We start from the raw sequence: 22,929 nt of genomic DNA, 5'->3' as shown, positions 1-22,929 counted from the left end.
ACTGGCTAAAGGGGCGGGACTTGTTCTTTTGGTCCGGATCAATCAGTGAGCCGTGTTGCTGCTTCTTCATTCTTTTCTTCTTCTCTGGTCTGGTGTTCGTTTCGGGTGATAGCCCTCGACCTGAAGAGGGTCTGCTAAAGTTTAACAGTTCATCAGGACACCAGGACTGCAATGCATGCTGGGAAAAAAGACACAAGAACTTTGCTTGGAAGTTCAGCAGAATTTCAAGAAGATGCTTCATTGGAATTGAGAAGAATTCAGTTCCTGATTTTCATGTGTTTCGGACGTCACGACTCTGAGCTCAGCGTTTTTCTTTGTGTGTCTGTATTTAAAGTCTCACTCTGGAATCTTCTGAGGTTCAAACATGAAGTTGATTTGTCTTTAATTTGATCTGAACATTTACAGATTACCTCTCTGCTCTCCGCCCCGCCCCCGGGAATAACCCGACTCAGCAGTCTGAAGCACAGCGTGTGTTGAGCAGGGGCGAGAAATGTAGTGCGTCTTTATGTGGGTTTTTTTATTGATGCAGTTTGAACTGTGGTGTAAAACCTACCCTGAGTCTTTATGTCTCCTCTTAAGATGATCAGACTCGTTACAGCTGCGTTAAAGGGGATTTAAAGGCTCTCAAAGGGAAGAAACCTCAGTAGTGTTACTGAAACCTTCGCACTCTGTGTTTTCACCCATGTGTTTAACATGTGTGTGCAGCTTTACTTTTAGCTCACTGCGTGTGTGTGTTTGTGTGTGTGTGTGTTTTCGTTTGTATAAATCTATCCTCATGTATAAATCGAGTTCTTGAAAAAAAAAAAAGAACATTTTCTTTATCTAACTTTAATTTCAGGAATCTGATTCTGAATTCTAAGAATTCTGATGTTTTTTTTTGAGAACTCAGATTTTAATCTCAGAATCCACATCTTGTTTCTTGTTATTCTCAGGCTGGTCAAAGACAGTCCCGAGGACGAGGTCCCCGTGGCCCACTCCCTGGTGGGGTTCGCCACCGCCTACGACTTCCTGTACGAGTACTTGAGTAAGAGCCAGCAGGAGCGCTTCGTCAAGGTGATCGGCAACGTGTCGCGCCTGCTGTACGAGAAGTCCTACGTCCGAGGCTGGGGGTTCCAGTACCTGCACAACCATCAGCCCACCAACTGCGTGGCTCTGCTCACTGCCAGTCTGGTCTACATGACCCAAGGTAAGAGTGCTGGGTCACGTTCTGGGTGACGGTACCAACGGTCTGATCGTTGCTTCAGCTTCCAGGCTCCGGCTGTTGGTGTGAAACAAGGAGGCGAAACTCTCCTGGTGGTTTCAGTAAATCCCAGTGCAGTGTTGTGAGACATTGTGCAGCTCCAGACTGAGGCTCCACTAAAACCTCTGTAGAGACACCAAGTTTATGAGAGAATGCAAACATTTCAACATCTGTTCCGTGGTCGAGTTTTTATGGTTTATTCTACACACAAGTAAGCAAACAGTCATCTACAAGCCGTTCACTCTGACTGTAATGTTCTGGTTTATGTTTTATTGAAGAGGACGTCCACGACACAAAAAACAATCCTTCACAGGTCTTTTTGTGGTATTATGGATCGCTTCGATAAAAGTAGACAAATATCAGGGTTAAAAATGTACTTTTAAGGTACTTGTCCTGCTGTCGAATATCAACACCAGATAAGGTGGATATTTGAGGATCTGAGGGTTCATTTGAAAGAAAACACTGCAAAATTAAAGATCAATCAACTTATTAATTATGAATTTTTCAGCTGTGTTGATGAATCACATCAGAGTTTGTGGTGATGATAATTATCATCATATCACAACTTCTGTGTAAGCTGGCTCATTGGGTAGTACCAGAAGTAGAATTTACTGGTGAGTGAAGACTAAACCCAGAATATGTCAAAAAGGAGGTGATTTTTATCATTAAAAATCAACCAATCTAACCTTGTATTATTGTGAAATTGCAATTAAAAGTGTAACTGTCAAATGTAACAAAGCATAACCTTCACAGAAAACCCCCCAAAAAATAAGAGTTGTATAAACGCTTGAAATTAAAGGACTCGTCACCTGCTATTCTCACGTCTCCAGTCTCCCTTAAATTGTCTTCAAATCAATTCTTACAAGTCATTCAGGAAAAAAGATCAAACTGAGCTCGTTCTGACTCTTTTTCTTACTGCAACTTCTTCTGGCAAGAGTACATTCAGGTTTTTGACTGGTACAGATGTTAGCTGTGTGTTGATTGGCTGGACGAACTGTCAATCATAGCACTAGCATAGGGATAGCATAGTGATAGCATAGCAATAGCATAGCAGTCCTTTGCTCACACAAAAATAAAAATGAAAACGATGGCAGAGCGTCTACAAATATTCATGCCACAGAGCAACGCCCCCCGGAGGTTTCAAATGAAATACGACGTCATTTAAAATAACACGAGGTTCAGCTTTTATACTCGTCCCACTAGTGGTTAGCCGCGAGCATTGACTGAGGTGGTTCATGATATCAGCCTCCTGTGGTGACGACGATCCAAATCTCCCGTTTTGGGGTGCGCCCCCTTGTGGGCAATTCTGGTTTGAACTGAGGTCCAACACCAACATACGTTTTAAGGAAAAAATCCGATTTCCTGCGCTGATCCTTTAATGAATGTGTGTCGATTAGCATCCGTTTGCAATAAAAACAAACATTACTGTTCAAGGCACTAAAGCAACACATAAATAATAAAGTTATTCTTAGTTTATTGAAGGTTTAAATGAATCGTAGCACAGGGTTCGTGTTATTGACATGTTAGCGTGTATAGTAGCTACATTAGCATTAGCTGGGCGGGTCTCTATGTATTTCTGTATTTATCAGCCGTCTCCTGACCTCGAGATGTCTCTACGTTGTTGACAGCAGAAAGCTCAGACTGGGATGTTGAGTCTGTTTACTAACGTTGGTTTATTATCGCGTGGTGAAAGCGTGTTGGCGCTCAGAATAAATAATAAATAATAAATAAATAATGCTCTGTTTTTTTTTTTATAGAAATCAGTATCAGTAATCAGATTACAGTTTTTGTCTGTCCTGTAACAGATTTAATTTCCTTTTTGTTTGGTAGCGTCATTAGTTGTAATCTGTTAACATAATAAAGAAGAACAAATACAGATCTCACTTTTAAGTCACATAAAGGCTTCATAAGCTGCATTTTGTTAGTACTACTAAACTTTATTAGATTTTTTTTTTGCATTCTCTACAGATTAATGGTTAAACCTGTTTCTTCTTTGTATCTCTGGATCCATTTTATGTGGTGCCAAGTGAAAAAAAAACATTTAATGAAGGACGCAGCCATCCTGGCCTCCTTCATTCTACAGGGAAGCTGAAACACGTGATGGTTCGTTCATGTTTAGCTACAACAGGTTTATCAGCTATGAAAGCTATAAAGCTGTTTTCTGTTCAATCTTTTGGACGATGATTAAAAGGTGAATATGTCAGGAGGAGAACGTGATGCTTTCGACCAACATGCTGGTTGTATTTTAACCTGACGTTACCCTGAAGTTTGGATGTTTGGGAGAAGTGGAAAGAGCTGGTGGACGACCTCCAGTCGAGTTTTCACCACAGTCCTCTGAGGTGAAATCTTCACCACAGTCCTCTGAGGTGAAATCTTTCCTGACTCGGTCTGTATCGTCGTTTAGCAGGAAGTGCAGCCGATACCGAACGCTGACTCAGTCTTTCTGCTCCTCATCTGGAGAGCAGCTGTGAACATATTGATCAGTAGTCCTGCTTTGGATTTCAGGTCCATTAAAACAAAGTCAACGCCAACCTGAGCCTGTTAGCTGCTACTTCGCAGTACCTCCAGACACTAAACATGCGAGTCATGGTAGATATACTGTTAAAGGAGTCATCAACCAGAAATCACATGATTCCTTGTTCAAACATGTTGGTGTTGAAATTTCACTGAAATCTGGAGTTTTTTTGTTTGGACTCTTTGTTCAAACCAGAATCGCCCACAAGGGGGCGCTCCCAAAGAGAGGAGATGTTGATTGTCGTCAACACAGGAGTTTAATATCATGAGCCACCTCTAGCGGTTAGCGGCTAACCACTCATGGGATGTTTGTAGACGGCTCCACGATTGTTTTTCATTTTTATTTTTTCGTGTCAGCCAAGGACTGCTATGCTATCGCTATGCTATCGCTATGCTATCGCCATGATTGACAGTTCCTGCAGCCAATCAACGCGCCTAACATCCATACCATTTAAAGGCTTTATTTACACCAACACGTTTGTATCCGCAAATCTTGCTTCACAATCGGGGGTTCAGTTTCAACGACACCGGTGTTCTGATCCACTGCAGCCGTGACTCTTTTTATACCGACTCCCAAGGTGGAACTTTTCTTTCACGGGCGCGATTCCCCCCTGCAGAGGCCGCCAGAGGTTATAGAGCGCTGTTACTGCACATCTCTCCCCCCGTGGTAAATAGTTCCCTCTGCCCGTGCTCCAGTAAACAAACATGGCGGCCCCCACAGTGACATGATTCACAGTCCGTATTCTAGTTTTATCGTCCATATCAGTAGTTTTATAGTTGCGACTCTCCCCTGATGCCGTCCGATTCCTCATCAGTCCACTAGAATGTCGCTTCTCCATTTTCTTCACATTTATAGCATTTTGTTCTCTGCACACGTCTGTGTGGATTCATTACAAAAACGAGCGACAGCGCCCCCCCATGGCCCGGCAGACTAACTACATCCTTGTCCGTGTGTCGGCTGCTACAGTGGAAACAACATTTTTTTTTTTTACGGATTAGGTGTCGTCACATGAAACCAAAATCTCACATGTGCTCTGGCGAGAGGAAGCTGCAGAATGAAACAAAGGGTCAGAACGAGCTCCATGTTTGATTTTCTTTTAACAATTAATTGAAAGACAATTTAAGGGAGACTGGACACGTGAGGATATTCAAAGTTTTTCTATCAGATTTTCAACAACTAACACTGTGGGGGTGTGTGTAATGCTAGTTGTCCTCAACGTTACTTAACAGTCAGTTTCCTTCAAAAATGCTGGTTTTTGTTCTATATTCTCAAAGTTCATGAGCCCAAATACCAGATTATACAGAAGTGTTGTTTTTTTGTTTTTTTTCCATTCAATGTTCTTTTTAGAAAAAGTGGTTGACTTGAAGTGAGCAATACTCCGAGCGGTGACGCTCTCCAGAGGGTTGAACGCTCGGATCTTGGACGCTCTCTGCATTTCTTTGTGAAGTGCTGTGAGTTGACCAGAAGGTCAGAATCAGCTGCCTGGAAAAAACGGGATCATTTTTCACTGCAGCCTCATGTGGGAAGCTTTTCCCTCCACGGTTGGAGGGGTTTAGAGTTAAAGCCTGCACAGAAACCAACATGCTGCTCAGCTGAAGGATTTCCATTAGTCTGGATTTTACTGGAGGTTTATTTCCACGTGGTCCATTCGGAGGATTCAGAGGAGGACGGGGTCTCTGTAAAAATGTTTTTGTGACATGAACGAGACATTACAATATTTAAAACCCACAGAATCGGTCTGCAGCAGGTTTTCTCCATAAATGTGACATTTTTAAAGGCTCGAAAGACATAAAACAGTCAGAGGCTTTGTCTTACGATGAATGGAAACTTGTGTTCACTCAGTCTGGCTTCATGAAGCTGCTTCATAAAAGACTCATCAGATGATTATGTCCACAACTTGAAGTCTGGATCATCCTCCAGGCCTCAGTCTAATCCTAAAGTCTGAAGCTGCAGTTCCAAGGAGTCATCTGCACCGTGTTTTACAAATTCAGATGTTCAGTAAAACTCCAGGTTGTGGAAATCACCTTGGTCATACAGAAAGACGTTGTGGGTTGGTTGTGTCCACATTCTTGAAGGTGTCTTGTCTTGGAGCTTCATTGTCATCCAGGATCTCTTCCACCTTTTCTGTTATTTTCATGCGTTCGTGTCCATGTGGAACCTATTTCTCACCGGGTTCTAACCATTGAGCAGTTTAAGGGAGGAGGAGGAGGAGGAGGAGGAGGAGGAGGAGGAGGAGGAGGAGGAGGAGGAGGAGGAGGAGGAGGGCGTGTGTGAAGGACAAGGATGTCTTTAAAAATATGGACGCTGTAAAATCTTGTTTTACTGGGAAGGCTAAAACTTTTGCAAAATCACAATAGTAACATATCTAACATGCATATTGCAAAAATTCTGACCAATCAGAAGAGTCCTACTGCTCTAGAGTCCCGCCCACCAGGTAGATGTGAGTGTCTGGGATTAGTTTAGTGAGCAGAGTATTTTTATTTCATCCACGTACATAAACAATATGAGCTTTGTGACACAGAGGGACAGTCTTTGTCTCATAACCACCAAATAATTGTCTCTTCTTTAAACATCAGCAGTGGACCAGATAAGTGCTAGAGTCCCCACAGAGTACTACTGAACAGAGTACTACTAGAGTCCCCACAGAGTACTACTGAACAGAGTACTACTGAACAGAGTACTATTGGTGTCCCCACAGAGTACTACTGGAGTCCCCACAGAGTACTACTGAACAGAGTACTACTGGAGTCCCCACAGAGTACTACTAGAGTCCCCACAGAGTACTACTGGACAGAGTACTGCTGGAGTCCTCACAGAGTACTACTGAACAGAGTACTACTGGAGTCCTCACATAGTACTACTAGAGTCCCCACAGAGTACTACTGGACAGAGTACTACTGGAGTCCCCACAGAGTACTACTGGAAAGAGTACTACTAGAGTCCCCACAGAGTACTAGTGGACAGAGTACTACTGGAGTCCCCACAGAGTACTACTGGAAAGAGTGCTACTAGAGCTCCCACAGAGTACTACTGAACAGAGTACTACTGGAGACCCCACAGAGTACTACTGGAGTCCCCACAGAGTACTACTAAAGTCACCACAGAGTACTACTGAACAGAGTACTACTGGAGACCCCACAGAGTACTACTAAAGTCACCACAGAGTACTACTGAACAGAGTACTACTGGAGTTCAGAAGGAGTACTACTGGACAGAGTACTACTTGAGTTCAGAAGGAGTACTAACGGAGTTCCGTCTGAGTCATTGAATCCTGACGGAGGCTCACATCTGATGTTTCTGCTGTTTCGCCTTCATCATCACAAATAGATCATCTGTGTCTACGAAGACATTTCGCCCCCCTGCTCGGTATGAAAGTACCATCACAGCTTGAAGCCTCTTGTAAAGTGAACCTTGAACAAATAAAACCTGACATAAACACAATCCTGAGTTCGGCTGACGTGTGCAGGCATAGATGGAGAAAAGTCACTTTTTCCTTGGCTGAGATGAAGTAACAAGAAGTTTCGCTGAGTTCTGAACTGAACTACGAGGAACAATTCAGGTTTGTGTGTAAGAAGGGCCGTCAGTCCCTGCACTGCCTCAGGACACTTTCCATATTGACTGAACAATCTTCACTCTGTTTTATTGTGCTTTTATGAGTTAGACAAAGCGTTTTAAGAACAGCTTTGTTCCTGTTGCCATGACTGAACTGAACAAGAAACAGTGACATTGCTTTTCTTGTTTATTCCATCCATCCATCTCCTCCCTCTTATCCGTTTCCGGGTGGGGCGGGGGTGTCAGTCTGAGCACCGTCACCCAGGTCACATTACACCATTAAGAACCTTAACCTGCGGGTGGTGAGCCCACGGGAAGGTGGCGCCCGGCGTGGGACATGAACCCTCTACATTGAGAGTCTCATGCTCTACCTACTGAGCTGGCCGGGGGCTTCTTCTTTATTCTATTCATTCATGTTCTTTTCATGGTTTTATGTCAGTGAAAGCTTTTATCTCTATTATCTCTCATGTGTTAAATTGTGTTTTATTAACTTCACCAAAGAAAGCTGGGGGAAGGTTATGTTTTTGTCTGCGTGTATTTCTTTATATGTATGTGTGAATGTATGTATGTGTTTGCGTTCGTACGTATTCTACCAATTTTTCCAACCAGCCAACCCCGTCTCCCCTCTCAGCCAATCACAGGCCAGCTCGCTCTAACAAGTAACACAAAGAATGGGAACCAACAGAGCGTCCTCATTTAGCCTGAGCATTGCGCGGTTGTGTTGGCGAAGGTCTGCGCTCTACCGAGTATAGTTCTAGTTGTGGTTTGTTTTTATCTATTTCATCTTATCCTATTGAGTGGGAACGGCAGAACTTTGAGCTCTTGTCTTCTTTGTCTTGTTTTTCTTGTTACTCGACTAAGTTTCTTGTTCGGTTCCTTTTTTTTTTTTTTTCAGTTGTTTTGATATACCAAATACATCACGGAATCTGAGACACAAATCTACCCACGGGTACAAAATAAACTAACCTTGAGGCTGCTGGCGGCGTCTTTACCAAACTCTCGCTCCACATCGGGAGTCGATCTTTGGCCTCTGAGATTCAGGATACTACCGACACCAGGGGGGGAGACAGTTTGACCTTCAGATGGTTTCTGACACGGTGAGGTGGGAATAATCCTCTCAACTCTGGAGACAATAAAGAAGAAAGTGACAAAATACACAGAGGTGTCGTTCTGAAGGACAATTACAAAGGATTAGAGCGGCACAGACGGATAACCTCGGGCTGACAGCAGGAATTCCACTTCTCTCCGGACGTGTCCCACCATGTTGTTCAATAAAAACCTCACTGGAAACACCTCGCTCAGAGCGAGGGAAGATCCTGAGGAATCCTTCCTCCATCAGCTGAGTCTTGATTGAGACGAACCGACTTGTCGAAACAAAGGAAAACACATAAAACAAGTTCCGCACAGTTTCTGCTCCTACGTGACCACGTGTAGTCCTGTTAACACGGTTCATCGCCACAATGAGCGCAGAGCTGATTCACTCCACTGAGTGCAGCTGTAAAGGCGTCAGGAAGGTTCTGGAACATGTCCGGTCTGAACACTCGCTGCAGAGACAATGCTAAATGCTAAATGCTAACCTCCAGAGTCCTGCAGGGAGCGAAGAGCCTCCAACTTCAGAGTTTACAATCATTTGATCTGTAGAAGGTTCTGATTAAAAGCCTCTAATGGATCTGAATACACACTCTGTATTTCAGGAACATTGTTTGAACTACATATACGAAGTATTCCTGCTTTAACATCTTGAACATTAAAAAATGTCAATTTGGTAAATTTTAGGTCAGAATATTGAGATTTAATTTCACTAATGAAGGCTAAAGATTAAAGACGATTTGTAGCTTATAAAGTGAGAACATTAAAAGATAAAGTAACATCTGGGGCAACATGGTGGATTTATTAGAATTGTGACGCCCCAATGTGGCTCAATTAGTCATAAAAATTTGTCAAAAAAATTAAGGTGAGGTTGAGACTTCTTAATTAATTATGCGCTGAGGAAACTTCATTGTAGTGAGCCCAGTTTTCCACTGTCGGTGGGTGTGTTCAACACACACACACACACACACACACACACACACACACACACACACACACAGAGTTAGTGGAGCATACAGCAGTTTTTGTTTTTTTTAACCATCAAACGGGCTGTGAGAGCATCAACACAAACTGTGTGTGTGTGTGTGTGTGTGTGTGTGTGTGTGTGTGTGTGTGTGTGTGTGTGTGTGTGTGTGTGTGTGTGTGTGTGTGTGTGTGTGTGTGTGTGTGTGTGTGTGTGTGTGTTATTTTATGTTGAAATCAAATAACTAGATGCAGTATTAACCCTTTAGCTGTTTCAGTCGTTCTGCAGTTAAAACCATTTTTATCATTTGTTTTTGTTGCTATTTTTTATAGTTTCACCTCATTTTTTCAGTGTTATATTTCACAGTTTTAAGCCTTTTTTTGTGTTTTATAAGTTCTATCTTTCTCCACAGTTTTTTACTACTTAGTCTGTTTGAGGCATTTTTTGCAGTTTTAATCATTTTTAGCTGAATTATTTTTGCTGTCTCGCTAATTTGTTTAATCTACTTCAAGCATCGTCGGCCGTCGTGTTAAAATCTCAAAGATATAAATGTTTATTTGTGTATCATTTAGCGAAAGTTCCACGGTGCCCCCAGAGGGACTGAAGCGCCGCGGTTAGCGCGTAGCATTAGCATCTTTCTGTGAGGCTTTCCATGGCCGCGGCAAAACACTGCGGTAGGAAGATTTCTGTGGTGAAACACTGAGAGGACGCTGTTTTCAGTCTTAGGCTCATTATTTCCATTACACACACACACACACACACACACACACACACACACACACACACACACACACACACACACACACACACACACACACACACACACACACACACACACACACACACACACAGTTTACTGTAGTCTCCCTGAGCCTCACTTTCCTCAAAGATATTTTTGGACTGACCTTTGACCTTTGCTCTGCCAAGGTGGGAACAAACAGAAAGAGCTGGCAGGCTGTGTTAAATAAAGAGGAGAGGTCGTTCCACCATGATGAACATGGTCGTGTCCTCTCTGCTTTTTGGACCACCAATTGAAAACCAGCACGTAGTTTTCGATGAAATCTTCTGGTTTTAAAATCAGTTTTTAATTCTGTATTTATTAGTATTTTCATCATAACGTCCTGTGTATTTAAATTAGAGCTTTTTTAAAGATGTTATTAATTGTTCAACACAACAAAGTCATTCTGTTTAAAACAGGAAGTTACAGTCATTTGGTAGATTTCTCTGTATATTTCTTTTTTTAATGTAATTGGTTTTTTTTGCCCTGTACATTTAAGAAAGTTTTGTGTAAATATAATATTTTCCTGTATTTTTATAGATTTATAGTATAGTTTATTGATAGATTTTCTAACTGTACATTTACAGGACAATGAGTACCTTTTCTGTATATTTGAAACTGGGATTCAAAGTTTATACTAGTCCTGTTAGCGATTAGCCGCTAGCCGTTAGCAGAGGTGGTTTATGAGTTCAGCCTCCTGTGTTGACGACAATCAAAACCTCCTGTTTTGGGGTGCGCCCCCTTGTGGGCGATTCTGGTTTGAACAAAGAGCCCAAACGGAACAAAAGAGCCGCTTTCAATCTCCAGATTTTCATTCAAGTTTCCACTGAGGTCCAACACCAATATACATGTTTTAACCTGGGAGCCTGGGATTTCCTTTAAAAAGCTTCTGTTAAATTAAAGTGTGAAATGCTGCATGTGTGAAAGAAGCCTGAGCGCCTGTCGCCTGGGTCTGCAGGTTACCTTCAGGAGGCCTACCTGTGGACCAAGCAGGTCCTGTCCATCATGGAGAAGTCGCTGGTGCTGCTGCGGGACGTGACGGACGGCTCGCTGTACGAGGGCGTGGCCTACGGGACTTACACCACCCGCTCGCTCTTCCAGTACATGTTCCTGGTGCAGCGGCACTTCGCCATCGACCACTTCGATCACCCTTGGCTCCTCAAGCACTTCGCCTTCATGTACAAGACCATCCTGCCAGGTAACGGTCAACGGGAAGGAGGGTTGAGCCGTCTGTCCCGGGGGGTCGGCGACCTTTATGACCAAAACAGCCGTTTTCGCAGTTTTCCACCAAATTAGATTTGTCTGGAGCTGCAAAACATGGAGGTTATCTGAAATGACGGAAAAACATCTTCAACAAAATTGTGATAAACAAAAATGGAGGTTGCATCTTTTCGGGGATTTTCCCATTTTAGCTGTTTAATGCATCTTGTCTATTTCAGCTGCTTTAGATATTTAACTGTTTATAGCCAATGTGTGTTTCCTGGTGGTTTGAGCCGTTTAAGCTTTCTTTTCTTTTTTTCTTGTTTTTGACTTTTCTTTTTTTCCGTTTCCTCTTTCCTTTCTTTTCCTCTTTTCCTTTTTTAGTTTCCTGAAAAACAAAACTCTTTACTAGCAATTTTAGTAAAATTTCATTAGGTTTAACTAGTTTTACTATATTGTTTTATTAGTAGTCGTAGTTTTATCTATTTTATCATTTTTGTTGTGGCTGTTTTCATTTTGTTTCGCTGTTTTTTTGCCGAGATTGGAACATTTTAGAAAATCAGTGTAGTATGCGAGTGGGAAAAAAATGCAAGCAAAATGTTAATTCACAAATAGTCTTCTGAAAATGTCAGGGCGCCGCTACAGAGGAGCTGAAGAGCCACATGAGGGTGCAGACCTACTGGAAAGTCATAATGAGGATCTAAAACTGATAAAACCCACTAGAACTAGAATGAGAAAGATTTAATTGATAAAATCTTGAACAAACTGCTGAAACCACAAAAGGCAGTTAAACAAACACAGCCAAACACACAAATAAACGTTTATATCTTTGAGATTAACGTCACAAAAAAGGCTCAAACAGCTAAAAAGAAAATAAAAAAATGCTAAAAATTGCTAAATGACACAAAACAGAATAAAAAAACTATAAACAGCCGATACAGAGCCGTAGATATAGAATAGAGTATAATGACGAGCGGCCGCTTGCCAGGCAATGTCTATTGAGTGGAGTATGTTGACGCAGCCGCCATGTTGGGAAGGTTATCTATTATCCATTATCCATTATCCATTGTCCATTATCCATTATCGAGCCTCCATAGGTACAGAGATAAAAACCCGTTTCCAAACAAATACGTCTGAATGTTTTTTAACATTTCAAGACAGGTTGAATACATGTCAGGGCGCCATCATTCCATATTATTCACGACATGCTGACGTTTATTTTAGATTAAAAAAAAAGAAAAAAGTTACAGAACGAAGCCTCACCATATGTCCTGGTCCTGACACTAGGAACCCTTAACAGCCCGGTGCCAGAGGACCTCAGGGACCACCCCGACCCAGCAGGTCCTGGTCCCGACACTAGGAACCCTTAACAGGCCGGTGCCAGAGGCCCTTAGGGGCCGTGAGGGCTCATATTGTAAAAGCAAGTCAGAAAGATAAGAAGGGCCAAGAATATTAAGACATTTAAAAACTAATAATAAAATGTTAAAAATCAATCCTGAATCACAGGGAGCCGATGCAGTGACTTTAAAACAGGTGTGATGTCCCGTCTTCTGGTCCTCGTCACTCCTGCTGCTGAGTTCTGGAGCAGCTGAAGGCTGCTGATAGTTTTCTTGGGAAGACCAGAGAGCAAGGCATTACTATAATCTAACGACTGGAGATAAAAGCATCAGCACCTCCTGCTGGCCAGAGAGGGAAATGGGCGGACTCTGGCTATGTTCTTCAAGTGATAAAGTCCTGTTTTTGTTATGTTCTTAATATGGGGAATAAAATCCAGCTCAGACTCAAAGAGAACGTCCAGGTTTTTAACACACTGCCAGGTTTTCCACTCCTGCAGTGACGATAACTTCCTCCAGCTCAACAAGGACAAAACTGAGCTTTTAGTCGTCTGCCATCCTTGATTTTAAATCTAAAATACAATTAAAAAGGGCGTCTAATGGCCCTGTGTCATCAGGAGACACGGCAATGTACAGCTGTGTATCATCAGCATCGCTGTGAAAGCTGATGCCCTGTCTCCTGATGACGTCCCCAAGCAGCAACATTTAAAGATTAAAAAGTGTTGGACCTACAATTGAACCTTTAGGAACTCCACACTTGATTTTATGGGTTCTTGAGGAGCAAGTATCCATGCTTACATAAACTGGAGGATCTGAGAGACAGGAGGTGAACCAGTTAAGAACAGTGCCGGAGAGTCCCACCAGCGTTTAAAGTCTGTTTAACAAGATGTGGTGATTTACTGTACCAAAGGCAAAGCTAAGTTCCTGTAGCACCAGAGCTAAGATCCTTTAGCACCAGAGCTAAGATCCTGTAGCACCCGAGCTAAGACCCTGTAGCACCAGAACTAAGATCCTGTAGCACCAGAGCTAAGATCCTGTAGCACCCGAGCTAAGACCCTGTAGCACCAGAACTAAGACCCTGTAACACCAGAGCTAAGATCCTGTAGCACCAGAACTAAGACCCTGTAGCACCAGAACTAAGACCCTGTAACACCAGAGCTAAGATCCTGTAGCACCAGAACTAAGACCCAGTAGCACCAGAGCTAAGATCCTGTAGCACTAGAGCTAAGACCCAGTAGCACCAGAGCTAAGATCCTGTAGCACCGGAGCTAAGATCCGGTAGCACTAGAGCTAAGATCCTGTAGCACCAGAGCTAAGATTCAGTAGCAGCAGAGCTAAGACCCTGTAGCACCAAAGATAAGACCCTGTAGCACCAGAGCTAATATCATGTAGCACCAGAGCTAAGACCCAGTAGCACCAGAGCTAAGTTCCTGTAGCACCAAAGCTAAGACCCAGTAGCACCAGAGCTAAGATCCAGTAGCACCAGGACGGAAAGTTTCTGAGTGTCCATTAGGGCTTTTCCAGCAAAAAAGAACCAGGTGCTAGTTCAAGTTACAAATTACATTACACAATTACAAAAACAAATCACTTTGTGGGCGTCGACCAAACTACAACTTTACAGATCTGTGCAGACAAAATATTAAAGATTGAATATCAATAAACTGTTTCTCGCTTGTGAAATGTTATTTCTTGCCGTTTGGACATTTAATTTCGCTGGTTGGAACAACCGTAAGCAAAAGTGTTTCCTGACTGTCTGACTGCGGTCACAGCGTGATACACCGTCTCTAGATGGCGACACCGAGCAGCAGAAGGCGGCATTGATTCACTTTATATATCTACAACACAAAGCAAACTATTCAACAGTGCTTCAAAAAGTTTTCAATTCCGACAAATACTTGAAAACAACTTAAGAATGCTACAAATGAATAAAAAAATTGTTTAACCCACAAAACAAGAAGTCAAAAGAGCCAAAACCACAAAGTAAGTAAATGTAGGTTGATGTTTAAACAGCTGAACGTGATAATAACTGCAGAGTTATAACATGTTTGATGCTCCAGGTGAGTTTGGTGAACCGGTCCATCCTGGTCAGACCTCCGCAGGTTTCTCCTCTCAGGACTCGTCTCAGTCCGAGTCCTAATGCCGGTGGATGAGGCGTGAAGAGAACCTGAGCCGTGGCATGCATGCCTGCACTCATAAACTTCCTGGAAGGCTCGGGGATCCAGCAGGGACCCGCAGGGATCCGCTGTTAGCTGGAAGTGAGTCCAAAGTTCAGGTGGAGGGCAGTGGGGGGGGTGTCAGACCCAGATCCAGACCCAGACCCAGACGTTTCACAGCCCGGTGCAAACACTTTCCATATCGTGGCTGCAGCAGAAAGAACCTCTGATCACAGCAGCGTCCTGAGACGTTCTCGTTCAGACTCACTCCTGCAGTCACACCAGGACCAGAACCAAAGTCTTGTTGTTAAGTGACGCCATGGAGAGGGAGGCGGGGTAGAGAGGCGGTGCGATGACATCATCGTTTTCAGGAAATGTGCATCGAGCCCGTCCGCACATCAACATTGAGGCGGCATTCTCAAGTTTCTCCACTCAGGAACCCGTTTTTTTTTTTAAAAAGAAAAGAAAAGAAGCATTTTCGGGCTCCTAAAGTGCCGTGTAGACGATCGGCCGAAAATGATGCGGTTACATGAAACGGTGTTGTTGTGTGGACACAGTCGCTCCAGAGAGCAGATCGCTTCAGCCTGCTGGGACTTTTCATCCATTCGCTTCACGTTCATCCAGCCGGGAGGGTCTGGATCTGATCCCAGTTAACACAAAGCAAAGCAGGTCACACCTGGACAAACATCAACAAGCTGCTAAAACCACCAGCAACAGATCCAGAAAGCTCTGAGAAACATCGAGAGAAAGATAAGACAGCTCATGGCTGTCGCAACAGATCCAGAAACCAACAGCAGCTAAAACCACATGTAAATAATAAACCTTATTAGCTGTGCTCTTTTCATTTGAAAGGTTAAAGAGGTTTTGTGGCTCCAGGGGGATTTTATTTGGTGGAAAGTGGCTGAAAACGTCTTTTTGATGAAATGTCAGATTCCTGTTCTGGTACCACGACCCTGGACGTCCCTCACTGTTTTCATCAAACCAGTGATCCTGTTGATGTCTTCTTCTCTCTGCAGGGTTCCAGCGCACTGTTGCCATCGCAGACTCCAACTACAACTGGTTCTACGGGCCCGAGAGCCAGCTGGTCTTCCTGGACAGCTACGTGATGAGGAACGGCAGCGGGAACTGGCTGGCGGAGCTGATCCATCAGAACCGGGTGGTGGACGGTCCGGGTCGGGCTGGGAGAGGCCAGCGGTGGTGTACCCTCCACACAGAGTTCCTCTGGTGAGCTGCTGGATTTCAATCAAACGATCTGAGGGCGTCTGTCAGGATGTTGTCTCATTTTCCACCGAACACAGGACTGTATTTGGACAAGTTTGATGTTAGGAAATACAGATTCGGGACAAATGGATTGAAAACCAATATTAAATAGCAGTGAATAATATTAGAAACATTTTACCCATTTATCACATTCCTTCATCCGATCAGTTCATCCCATCATCCTGTAGCGATTCTCAAATTTCTTTCAGTGTTCAGAGAACTCGATGGGAGTTAGCGGCTCTGCAGCCTTGTTCTTGTGTTCAGACACGGTTACATCTGATTCAAGTCTATCAGCTAATGCTAAACCTGTAGTCATCAGCTAATGCTAAACATGTAGTCATCAGCTAATACTAAACATGTAGTCATCAGCTAATACTAAACATGTAGCCATCAGCTAATGCTAAACATGTAACCACCAGCTAACTATAAACAGGTAGCCACCAGCTAGCTCTGCTAATGCTAAACATGTAGCCACCAGCTAATGGTAGGGATAGTCCTACTGTTGTTTTTTGTGGTTAAAATGTCATTAATTATAAATCTCTTAAAAGTAACCACTAATACTCACGTCTCCCAAATATTGTCATTCTCATATTTTATTTTTAATTTGACAATAGTCAATAAAAAAATGTCTCTTGTAGGATTTGTATTGTACTTTTTATTAGCGTGTGTTTGTTTGGTCTGTTGATGTTTTCTCCTGCTGATGTTTTGTTGTTTTGTTGTTCCGCAGGTATGACCCACAGTTGACCCCCAAACCTCCGACAGATTTTGGGAGCTCTCGTCTTCACTACTTTGAGGACTGGGGCGTGGTCACATATGGCAGTGCTCTGCCAGCCGGCCCCAATCACTCCTTCCTGTCCTTCAAGTCCGGGAAGCTGGGTGGGCGAGCCATCTTCGACATCATCCACATGAACAAGTACCGGGAGTGGATCAAAGGCTGGAAAAATTTCAATGCCGGCCACGAGCACCCAGATCAGAACTCCTTCACCTTTTCACCCAATGGCGTCCCGTTCATCACCGAGGCTCTGTACGGTCCCAAGTACACTCTGTTGAACAACGCAGTGCTGTTCGGCCCCTCCCACTCAGGGACTTGTTTCGATCAGTGGGTTGGACAGCTTACAGAAGCCTGCACTTCCAAGTGGTTGACTTACAAGCTGGGCCCGGCAGCGGACGCTCAGGGCAAGGTCGAAGCTGCCATGGAAAGAGATGGTATGGTCTTCATCAGAGGTGAGGGACGCTCTGCTTACCACCCAGAACTCAAGATCAAGAGCTTTCAGAGGAACCTCCTCCTTCTCCATCCACAACTTCTGCTCCTTGTGGACCACATCCACCTGGATTCAGAGAGCCCCATCAGGGCCATGAGCGCCTTCTTTCAGAACACATACCAGCCATTCCATGAGACACAGGTGGACAACGTCCATGGAGCATACATGTCGCATGGCGAGGATAAATACAAGATGTTCTGGCTGGACGATACGAGCTACAGTGCTAAAGGAGTAATCGGTTACTGGAGTTACTCTCAAAGGTTTTCCTACAACGGCTCAAACTATGTCAACGTCACAATGCCGTTGAGGTACCCTCACACCAGAGTGGCCTACATTTTCTTCGGCCCAGATGTGGAAGTTGAGAGCTTCAGCCTGCGCGGTGACTCTCAGAGAGTGGACATCTACTTGGCCACCAAAGAACACACCTACACCGTCTACCTGCTGACGGGGGAGGTACCCAGCAAGCCTCTGTTCGCCATGGTGCTGCAAGATAGCAAGAAGGTCGTGTTCGAAAAAGGAACGGCCTGGGCCGATGACTCGCCGGAGGAAGTAGAGGAGTACGCGAATGTGCTGGAGGACAACCTCCACCATGTGAAGCCCGTCTTCCAACAGATGGAGAGACACATCCTGGGACGAGTCCTCAACACGGCCAGCTTTCGCAAGACTGCCGAGCGCCTCCTGAGACTCTCAGACAGGAAGAAATCCGAAGAAGCCATCGCAAAGATGTTCACCATGTCCAAGAAACAGAGCTTTGGGAAAGAGGGGAAGAGAGCGAACCTCGTGGAGAAGCTCTCCGAGGGTCTGCCCGACTTATTTGCACAGGTTGAGTCGAGTGAGCAGAAAGAGAGACTGATGAATTCAAAGAGGACGTACGAGGACAGTCAGGAGGAGAGCGACGCAGACCTGAGTGCTCTGGTGGATTACAATGAGGAACGCAAGAGCGGGAAAGTGGGCGTCATAAAGGGCCGCAGGTTTAAGGAGGTCCACACGTTGACCACGCTGGGCAGCGATGATCTGTCCAGCTCGGGATCCTACATACGACTGTTTCTGGTTCTCAACACCGGAACCTTCTTCCTGATGCTGGCCATGCTGCTGACGCGCTTCCAGAGAGGCTACAGCCTCTCCGCTCAGAGGTGTTTCTACACCGTCCTCTTCATCGACTGCTGCATCCTACTGTACCTCTTCCTGTCCTGCTCACAAGTACAGTGCTAGCGCTGGGAGCTGATGGGGGTCAGTCCAAAGGGCGAACCCAACGAACTTCACACTTCTTTCCGTCAGAGCCAGGTCGAATTCTCGGCTTTGGAAGATTTCAAGAAGTTCAACTACATGAGGTGGTCAAATTATAAGAATGAAGCAGAAAAAAAACAACTCTTCACTTTCTTCTGTACACAAACAAGCACAGACATTACTCCTTCAGCTCTTCCATCTACCGTTTGTAACATTCAAAGCAACCACAGGGCGTCAAGTATTAAAGAAAATAAAAATGTACTTACAAGGTTACTTGAACACACCTAAAGATAAAAGACTAAAAAAAAAAAATCCTGTTTTAATGATTTGGATGTTCAACAGCTTAAGTTCTTACAAACCAGCCTTGAAGCCGACTCAGGATTCAAAACAAGACCTACCTTAAAAACCAGTCTAAACCAGTCAGGGACCAGCATGAAGCCTCATTAGAAACCAGCCAATATCTCATCTGAACTGGACCAAAAGCAGCCATAACAGTTCTCACACTAGAGATGTTAAATAGAAAGTTTGATCATAATTCTCATCAATTCAATAAGTCTGTTGGTTAAATGCTGTTGCTGTGTTTCTGTTACTGCAGTTGTGATATAGTTGAGTTTTCTTGGGAATTTAAAAGCGTCGGTGCGTAGATCCTGCTGCGAGTGTTGAACATGTCCTGATGAAACGACTTCTAAACCCACGACTTCGCCTCCTGCTCATGTTGGTTGGTTGCCAGGTTGGAGTCGTGGGTTAAGTGCCTCCACACACCTTCTTTCAAGAAGTGTTTGTCAGGTTAAAAGATAGCTGCCTCCTGAAACTGGTGAATCCTTGTTATTAGTACCACTTCTATAAGACTCTGTAGGTATAAGAATACTCATGATGGTACAGTGTTGGCCTTTCCTGACAGCCTCAGATTCCTAGTTAATGGTTCCCTCCTTGAAAAAGCTCATTTCTACAGCGCCCACAGTCCTCTGGCTGTGATTGGCTGTTTCCTTTGCCGTTGTTCAGGCTCAGACATGAGGAGTGCCGATCAGGTTCAGGGTTTGGAGTTATTCTGACTATTTAGTTTGATGGGTGGCCCTGGAGGGCCCCTGCCCTTTACTGTATACGTCTTGCATCTTCCTGCTGCAACAGTCCTGATTCCTCTCGGCAGCAGCTGGTTGGGCTTTCTGGTGAACTCATTACATCATCATCATCATCATCAGACTTGGAGTGTTGAAGCGTGCTGGACAGGGACGGTCCAGGACCAGAGCTGGACTGCAGCACAAGCTGGTGACATTTTCTCTCATTGGAACAATTTGTCCTTGAAGTTGCACTCGTCCTGTAAAGTCACTTTGACTTTCTGAAATCACAGGTTTGTTGTTGACAGTAGAGCGATTTCCACGGTCTTGATCTTCCTAATATCGTTCATACTTCACACTCTTCTTCAGGTATCTTCGTTTACACAGCCCAGCCCATCTGTTTGCTGATTCCTAAAAGGAAATGTCAGATAGCTGAGAGGAACTCGGACACCTCGGATGTAATCAGCTTCTGTGGAGCTGCAGAACTCAGTGTGACGTCTCGCCCTGTTCGCCACTATAACACCATCAAGACATGTTGCTCTTCGTCCTGTTCACAGTGACACATTTAAATGTATATATGTTAAAGCAAGATATATTTTTATGGTCTGTTTTCGGATTGTTGTTGTTGTTATTGGTTTTTTTTTACTATTTGTAAATAAAATTCTATCATGCATGTGTGTGTGTTTTCATTGGCGTGTTTACAAACTCTGAACACCTGACAAGTTCACACATGTGGAAGTTGATCTGTTCGGCGGCGGACTGATGATCATGTCCAACAGAACTTTCTCTTTGAAATGAACTAAACAAATTAACTGAACTAAACAAATGAACTAAACATATCTTGATAAATGAATGAAGACTTGATCCTTGGCCTTCCTGCACAGCAGGTGAGAGTCAGAACCACTGGACACGGTGGCAACATGGACTTAACATCACCCCTCCACTCAGTTCAGTCTTTACTGTAACAGCTTTGGTCCGAGTGTTCCCTTTACAAAAAACACTACATAAGAGAGGAGGGAGGGATGGAGGGAGGGAGGGAGGGAGGGAGAGGGAGGTATGGTGAGAGGGAGGGAGAGAGAGGGGCAGGGAGGGAGGGAGGGAGAAAGAGGGGCAGGGAGGGAGGGAGGTATGGTGGGTGGGATGGAGGGAGGTATGGCAGGAGGGAGGTAGAGAGGGTGGGGGGATGGAGGGAGAGAGAAGAATGGAGGGAGAGGGGGAGGGAGGGAGGTGGGATGGTGGGGGGGGGATGGTGGGAGGGGGGGATGGCGGGAGGGAGACAGAGGTATGGCGGGAGGGAGGGATGGAGGGAGGGATGGCGGGTCTTTCCCGACCGAGGAGCTTGTGGCCCACCCAGAACAGACCAGCTCTACCTGCTCCCAGTCGTCTGGCAGCCTGCCAACAACCACTGTTGTGTCCTGATGATTCAATATTAAGTGAATAATTGCTGCTGGGCAGCAGTGAGGTGAAGAAGAGGAAGACTTTGGTCAGAAGTCTTCCTCCACACTGCTCAGCACAGGGACAGCAGAGGGACAAGAGCCAACCCCCGTCCTACCTGGTCTGTCCTCACCTGAAATAGTAACTTTACATGGGAAGATCATCCTTACTCTCATCATCCCGGCAGATTGACTGATCATGTTCAGGTTCTGAGCAGAGAGAGTCTGACTGGACGTTGTTACTGGGAGGTGGAGGGGAGAGGAAGAGGAGGAGTTACCAAGAAACATGAGCAGATCAGGAGGCTACAATGAATGTGAATTAGGACGTAAAGACAACTCTTGGGTTCTACATTGTCGCTCTAACCATTTTACTCTGGTCCTCCAGAGTATGAGTGTACCTGGCTCACAGAACAGGTATTTCTCTAGCGTCTCTGAAACCTTGTATAATATATATATATATATATATATATATATATATATATATATATATATATATATATATATATATATATAGCTTATAGAAGATGAATGGGTATTGTTAATACTCAAGTTTAATTGTTATTTTATATAGATAACTCAGTACATTAAATAGAAATGTTTTTTTTGAATGAACATCTCATTTTATGAGATTGTCCTTGTGTCCTTTATGTATTTCAGCCCTTTTGATTGTCATAAAAACAATAAATGTGTTTATTTGTAAAGTACAATGTTGTTAATTTATCAGTGTTTCTTTGTTAAATATCAGTTACTATGACAACAGAGAAGGAGAAGTTGGATCCTATTTGCACGTCAACTGTCAAGAGCCAGATGATTGTAAAGATTAAAGAAGTTAAGTTGTACGTTCTCTCCTTGTAATGCTGCCCCCTGCTGGCTTAAGAGGCTTTTTGCCTCGACCGGAAGTCAGCGCCTGTTTGCCATGGCGGCGCCGAGTAGCGTTGGATGAACCATGTAGAGGTTTATTTATAAAGAAGTATATGTGCAGCACAGTCAGAGGAACTGAAAACGCACTTTGGGTGAGTTATTATTAATTTTATTTACGAGTCAAATAACGCAGCTATAATCTAATTCAAATTTAATTTTGACAGCTATTTGCTGGAGCAGCTTCTGAACATCAAATCTTAAACACAAGTCACAGAATAAGCAATCTTGAAGAAGAAAATGAAAATTCAGTTTGGACGATTTATTATTAATTTATCTATAAGTCAACAAATGCAGTTTTAATCTGAAGATGAAAAGGCATTTCTGTTCAGACATTTCAAATTGATTTTTGATTCACATTTGCTTCCATACTGACACAGTTCTTCATCATCTCACAATGGAAACACCAGACCCGGCGCGCCATGGCAGCTGTGAGCGCCGGGAACACCGGAAAGCTGCTGTTTATTAAAGACACGGTATCCGGGAGGCAAAAACAACCTTTTCTTGGGATCAGTGCCTGTATGAAAATAAATAAAAAGTTGTGCGACCCACTTTATTTTGGTGTTCAGTGGCGTCATGAGACCTGAAATAAAGTCTTGCCCCACCAAATGTTTACATCTAGAAACGCTTTGGTTTGGTGTTGTTGGCGTGTTTCCAGATGTTTACTCCTAAACTCCCCAAAACCTGATGGACAACCGTGATTTGGACAAAACAAAGCTAAACATTGACATCCACACGATCCTCACTGGACCTAGACCTTGATTTGGACCTGGACCTGGACCTGGACCTGAACCTGGACCTGGACCTGGCCCCCCTAGGGAAGGTTGGGAAGGACGAGCAGAGAGCAGGAGGGACGTCTCATCACATCCTCAGAGCTCCAGAAGCAGAATAACAGAAAAAGCTGCAGGTTGTTTGGTTTTGAAGGAGCAGATGTGCAGGTTCCAGATGT

General features: G+C 44.0%; 1 protein-coding gene across 4 annotated transcripts in view; it reads left to right on the top strand.

Annotated features, from left to right (window-relative positions):
• The window catches only part of dse (dermatan sulfate epimerase), a 35,509-nt gene extending 15,207 nt beyond the window's left edge, over positions 1-20,302 (top strand). For all 4 annotated transcript variants that reach the window (XM_080490999.1, XM_080490998.1, XM_080491001.1 and 1 more), the window contains exons 3-6: positions 933-1,186; positions 11,097-11,336; positions 15,842-16,049; positions 16,813-20,302. In XM_080490999.1, the coding sequence (XP_080347125.1) occupies positions 933-1,186; positions 11,097-11,336; positions 15,842-16,049; positions 16,813-18,559 (2,449 nt within the window). In that variant the 3' untranslated portion in view covers positions 18,560-20,302. The remainder of the gene's footprint in view (positions 1-932; positions 1,187-11,096; positions 11,337-15,841; positions 16,050-16,812) is intronic.
• Positions 20,303-22,929: the final 2,627 nt, after the last annotated feature.

This window comes from Lipophrys pholis (assembly GCF_963383615.2).
Source record: "Lipophrys pholis genome assembly, chromosome: 21".
NCBI lineage: Eukaryota > Metazoa > Chordata > Actinopteri > Blenniiformes > Blenniidae > Lipophrys > Lipophrys pholis.
The sequence above is the reverse complement of the archived record's forward strand: the minus strand, read 5'-3'. Positions and strand labels throughout refer to the sequence as shown.